Source organism: Eutrema salsugineum, unplaced genomic scaffold (assembly GCF_000478725.1).
Source record: "Eutrema salsugineum unplaced genomic scaffold, Eutsalg1_0 scaffold_12, whole genome shotgun sequence".
Taxonomy (NCBI): Eukaryota; Viridiplantae; Streptophyta; class Magnoliopsida; order Brassicales; family Brassicaceae; genus Eutrema; species Eutrema salsugineum.
The window spans coordinates 1,873,959-1,880,330 of record NW_006256895.1 but is presented as its reverse complement, the minus strand read 5'-3'; the positions used below and the strand labels follow the sequence as shown (position 1 = coordinate 1,880,330).

Here is a 6,372-nt window from a genome sequence, read left to right as displayed (position 1 = left end):
ATTACGCACTTGGAGAGTACAATGCGATACACAATGTGCACGGTGTGGAGCGGAGAATGAAACCATAAATCATGTTCTTTTTGAATGCCCCTGTTTTATAAACTTGGGCATTATCTAAGATACCAACTCCATTTGGTGTTTTTCCAATGACTTCGGTTTATTTAAATTTTGATCATCTTTTCTGGAGACTTCATAAAGCAATGAAAAATACTCAATCCCATGGATAACATGATATATCTGGAAGGCGCAAAATAAGAAAGTGTATTCGAATATAGATGTAGACCCACAAATTACATTAAAGATAGCAGAAACTGAGGTGATACTATGGGAAGAGGCTCAAGGGTCTGAACAAGTTTCAACTCACATAACTTCGGATATTTCTGCGGTCTACTCAATACCTCTAAGATATGAAGGTTGGTAGTGTTATATTGATGGCTCTTGAAAAAATACAGATTTATTCACAGGATCAGGATGGTACTATTTTCAAGAAGGTACTATAGACCAAATTATGGGAGCACAAAATATAAGACGTAGTCTTTCGCCTCTGCACGCGGAGATGGAAGCCCTCATATGGGCTATGCATTGTATGCTTGAGAATCAGAAAACGGCAGTAGCATTTACAACGGACTATTCGGAATTGGTGAAAATGGTGTCTACACCCGAAGAATGATCAGCTTTTGCATTAGATTTGGAAGAGTTTGTGAAGATGAATGACAAGTTCATTTTTTTTCTCTATATCACAGATTCTACGCGCAAAGAACTTAAAGGCAAACAAATTAGCAATAAACACTCATGTCTACCCTCAAGATATTATTTATGTAAATTCGATACCATCGGTTTGGTTAATCGAATTGTTCTAAATATTTAGGCTGTCGAAAAAAAAAAAGAGTTTGAGCAGTTTGTTTAACTCCATTGAAAGGATCTAAATTTATACATATGATTATCATTCAAATAGTATTTTGGCTTGTAATTTAAGGTTACAATTGAGAATTCGAGATAGGTGTACACTTGTAACGAGGCATGGTTAACTTAGAAGGATGACTAAATGTCGGAAGAAATCTGAATTCTCTACTATTATTATATCATCGTATTATTGTAGTATAAAAATGTAGAATTAGCTAAATATGTAAAGTAAACAAAAACAATATAACTTTTTGTAAAAACATGTAAAGTCGGTTTTGTAGTAAGAGTAGATGCGCCGATAATTCTTAAACATTTTTTCTTTAACATTAGAAGAAGGGGAAAATGGATTGAATGTAATTCAAAGGATCAATAAATGGTAAGGATGATCACCATTCAAGTAGTATATTTTATTTTATTATTTAAAGTTTTAAAATTTAGATTAGTAGAAACTTGTAATGTAGCATGGTTAAGTTAAAAGATTGACTCAATATTGAAAGAAATATGACTTCTCTATTGTGATAATAGTATCGTATTGTTTGGAATATAACCACTTAGTATAAGCTAAAATGTTAAAAGTATAAGAAACAACATCATAATAATATTGGTAATTTAAACTCTATTTTGGAGTAGGAGGAGTTGCGCTGATAATTCTTGAACATTGTTCCTTTAACATTGGAGGAGGAAAAAACGGATTGAATGGGATTTTTGGCAGGCAATTGGCTTCGGCTTCCAAAAATGCTTTGCAACAAGCAGGACCTATGTGGCCGAACTGTCCAGTAAATATAGATTGAGAAATCTCTGCAATACATCCAGGAATATTTATCACTGATGACCAGCATTTTGTTATGTCAGGTAATCCTGGTATACCAGGACTTGGTTGGAATGGAAATGGAATCGGAAACTGTGGTAGTTGAGCATTTGCCGAGACTACAATGCATATGACCGCCAGAAGGAAAGAAACATTCTTAATAGCCATGATGAAATAGAAAAGGAAAAAGAAAAAGATCCCTTGAAATATGAGTCTTTATTGAGTTTGTTCTTGATTGATGAACAATTGTAAAATCGTTGTTTACTTATATCGAAAGAAATGAAGTTACCATATCAATTACCTTCAAGAAACGTCTTCGGATTTATATTGTGAATTTAATGAGCCGTTTTAAATATTGAAACACAGTGGAAACGGCCTCCACAAGAGAATGAAACGAACGACATTTATAAAATATAACTGGTGATCCTTAACCAAACGACCGATCAGGTCAGCTTTATATTTTCCTTCGGTTTTGATTTGCTTCCGTTTGATTTTGTTCAGTTTCATCTCTTGTGTAAGCCAAACCGCTCTCTTTTCAATCCGGAGACAATATCTCTATAGGTTGGGATGATAAGTGAAATGTTGGAGCATTTTCCTCTGCTGAGCCTTCAGTTGGCAATCTGTTCAATAGTTTTCCATAGCGTATGATTCGTCGTCACTTTGGTTTTTCACTGGTTCAGTTTAGATTAATGGCAATATTTTGTTTTGTACTATATGTACTATTTGAAAATGCATGACTTTATCCAAATTAAACATTGTAATGATTCTTGTTCCAATGACAAATTTAGTGTTTAAATAAATACGGTATTAAAAATTGCATTAATTTGAAATATCATATAATTTGAATTTTTTTATAATAAAACATCAATTATTGTGACAACACGAAGACTATTTTTCTTATAGTAAAAATAATAATTATTATAATCATCTACATTCTACAACAACACGAAGACTATTGTGACAACAAGAATCACAGCTCGAATGCAGATGTGTATCCCCTTCTTCTTGTTTCTCATGGATCAAAACCTCGAGCGAGCGATTATCATTTTTCGATGTATCATCACAATAACCATCGTTACCTATTGTGACCACATGATCACCATGACATTTGGTAGGCCGGCCACAAATGCTTTTTGCTTTTGGTTTCGCGGCCAAAACAGGCGGCTCAATTTTATTCTTAAACCTTGCAGCTGATGCTAGTTCATGTAGAGATTCCAAGATTTTTTCGGTTAGATTAATAATATCGATGAGCAAGGAGATTGCCGTAAGAAGTGAGATTAATTCTAGTGGTTCAACTTCTTTCAAGATGCCTGAATTAAGTAAGCTGGAGAGGGACTTGCAGGCAGATTGTGCGTTTTGGACATGAAGATCAGAAGAAGATGGTTTGGTCATTTTCTTGAACGAAATGGACATTTCTTTCATCGCTTTGCCTGACTCCGAACTCATTCTTCTCAACGGTTCTTCTAATTTCTTTTTTATATCACTTGACACCTGAAAATTTTTAAACAAAAAGGGATAAATAAGAGGATTGACAGAGTAATCAGTATATATAAAATGGTGTTTTTGCATGGGATTATGAGAAGTATATTGAATATGCAAAATTAAGAAATATAAGCTGAGAAATCAGGGTATAATGTAGCATGGTGGGCAATCTGATCGACGGCTTAGTTTTTCTGGTCTTTTCTGTTTTATCATTTTTGTAAACTAAAACTCAAACCAAATTAAACCATTTGGTCGGCTTTGGTGTTGATTCGATTAAGTTTCGGTTTAGCTTGGTTTTTGGTTTAGATTTTGTCGATTTTAGTTTAATATATAACTTTCAAATGGAATAAAATAGTGATCTAGTTTAATTTATATTTTTATCATACAATTTATAAATGTCAATAATTTTGCTTATTTGGTTTGTTTTGGTTTAGGTGTATTGCCACGCCAATGTTCAGAAAGGTCTAAGGCAATTTTAGAAAACGTGACCCTTGTTTTTATTTCCAAGCATACAAATTAGTGATAACGATTACAAAACACAATTTTGATATTATTCACTAAAATTCACATATTCGAATTCTCTAGCTAATTCACTCTCTATAAGTATGAGTGTGAAACCATGCAATCCCTCTTATGACAATAATTTATTTTATTATCATGAACATCTCAAACAAAAAAACTAAACATGTAATATAAAAATTAAATGTATAAACCTAATTTTGAAATAATTTTGGCTCTTCAATTTCTCATTTTCGTGTAGCTAAGTTCATTGCCTTTTTTCCAGTTACGGCTCTGGGTATATTCGAAAATCAGTTTCAATTTTCAGGTCCCTAATCAATGGAACCGTTCTGTTTATAGACAAAACTCGATTTGGCTTCGGTCTAAGCAATTTGGTTAGGATTTCTTGGTTACATTTTCTTGAACTCTTCATATTTTTTTTTTGTCAACTAACTCTACATTTCTTAAAGCCAAAACAACTTTTTGGATTTTGATTTAAGGAAGATGTAGTGAAAAACAATACCTTAAAATCTCCATTAAGATATGAATTAAGGGCATCAATTCGGTAAGCACATTGTCGGATTATACCACCGGTTGCTAGATATTGTTTCCAAGGATGCCGGAATCTGAATTGACCGTGACCAGGTTCCCATTTCGCAAAATTAGCCTATTTAAGAAAACGACAAACATAATGATGAATCTTGTTACAAATTGAGAGATAGTGTTAAAAAATAAAACAAGAAGAGATTATTCACCACTCACCAAAGATTCCTCATAGCTTTTTGAGTTGAGAACACTTTTATAGTTGCCAAAATCATTTTTTCGTTTGTCAACCTCTTTGATGTCACCATCTTCTACCGTTTCACAATACTTGTCCCCAAAATCTGCCAATCTCCAACTTTATATTTTCTTTTTTTTATATATAATGTAAATATGTATTTTCTTGTCGTCTGCAACTCACAAACATACACTACCGAGTTCAAATCTGGATTATAACATCACAACGATAATAGAATAAACCACTATATTATATGTCTAATCTTCTGAATGTACTCGTCAACACCAAAAGAAAATGTACTCTTTATGTAACTATTTGTCAAAATTAATATATGTTTAACATGAATCATCCGGTTTTGAACAAATTTTAGTTTTTATATCTAAATAGTTTAACAAGAAAACAGATTTTCCTAACATATCTATTCTTTTTGGTTAACTTCATTCTCTAACATATTCTTATTAGCCACCCACAAACATATTAAAAGCGAGTATGATAACTATTAACATGAAACTTTTTCCCACGAGAAAGACGCGTGACCAAGTGCAAAGGACCTAGCAAAAATATCTAAAGTTCCAAACTAACCTAATAAGTTTAAATCAGAACAAACATAAATAAAGGATATACCTAACAAGAAAAAGGAGAGTTTTTCAACGTTAGATGCAAGGAGAGAATGAAGATCTTGGCCGGCCCAGACAGGACAGACAAATATGGAGATAAGCACGCAACTTAGTCCTCCGATGATCACAGTGGAGATTCTCTTATGGGTCAACACTAGAACCTGCTCCTCTCTAAACCCCGACACTGATATCAACGCAAAGGTGAGTATGAATATCAACAGACTGTAATCGTATCTCGCCTTCACCCGCGGGAAGAACCTCACAAACGTCGACAACGCAGCTAAAGAACCCAACCAAAACAAGAAAACAAAAAACATTAGAGTATTGATTTAGCGGTTCCAAGCGGCACAAATTGATATGAACCACAACCGCCTGCACGTTTGCGGCATGTACTGGGAAAAACCACTCAACATCTAAATCATTTAGGTTGGGATTGTTTTGAATACCAATTTTGTTTTCCGTTTTATGTTAGAGTTATTAATTACATTTTCTTATCTTAACATTAATTTCACAAAATAGCTTTGCAAAATGCATTTGTTTTCATTTAAAATTAACAAATAATTTATGTTGACAATATTAAAATTGTAGTTTTATTGACGGAAAAACAAATTATACTATGTAAACGTGAAGGCAAACAAACAATCGATGTTTTGATATTTATTGTTATACATGTAACAGTGTAACATTTAATTGGTATGTTCATAAATACCTTGTAAAAAGACAAAGATTGCGAGAAGAATAGGTTCTCCAGTTGAACCAGACAAGCTCGCTAGGTGATGAGCTCCGATTCCAAGTGCCCCGGCAAATAGTGTTGCCGCTACTCTGTTAAGTCCTTTCCCTAGTGTGGCACCTACATGTATATATACACCATCTATGATAATTGTAGTAGAAGATGGATAAATTTAGCTGTAACAAGTGATCATGCATATTTTAATCAAAACTTTATATTCCTTGATATGTATTGCATGGCTTGCATGCAATACATAGTAATCACTCAGAAAAAAGATTTGATGTCAATGATGTTGAGGATCATGAATAGTATAATAATATATAATAAGAAAACAGACCAACAGAGAACTCGAAGACGACAACGACGGTCATGACAGCCCACATTGCATTGACACCGAAACTGTCGTAGAGAGGTTGATAATAATAGAAAGAAGAGATTAAGGCAAGAACCAGACCCACTTTGAACGAGTGAACTACTCTCCTTGGGTCTTCTTTTGCCACTCTTCTCCCTTCTCTCACAATCTCTCTCACTTTTTCCATATCTATCACTTTTTGAG

General features: G+C 33.5%; 2 protein-coding genes across 2 annotated transcripts; both read right to left on the bottom strand.

Moving 5' to 3' along the window:
* Nucleotides 1–1,519: 1,519 nt before the first annotated feature.
* LOC112089254 lies at nt 1,520–1,879 on the bottom strand. Its single transcript, XM_024160319.1, has one exon. It carries the CDS (start codon nt 1,877–1,879, stop codon nt 1,520–1,522), a length of 360 nt encoding a protein of 119 aa, XP_024016087.1.
* A 756-nt stretch (nt 1,880–2,635) lies between these two features.
* On the bottom strand, nt 2,636–6,372 carry LOC18025396 (aluminum-activated malate transporter 7). Its single transcript, XM_024160312.1, has 6 exons — nt 6,154–6,372; nt 5,796–5,936; nt 5,094–5,366; nt 4,454–4,575; nt 4,215–4,358; nt 2,636–3,202 (listed from the first exon to the last, which is right to left on the bottom strand). Exons 1-6 carry the CDS (start codon nt 6,353–6,355, stop codon nt 2,636–2,638), a joined length of 1,449 nt encoding a protein of 482 aa, XP_024016080.1. The 5' UTR covers nt 6,356–6,372.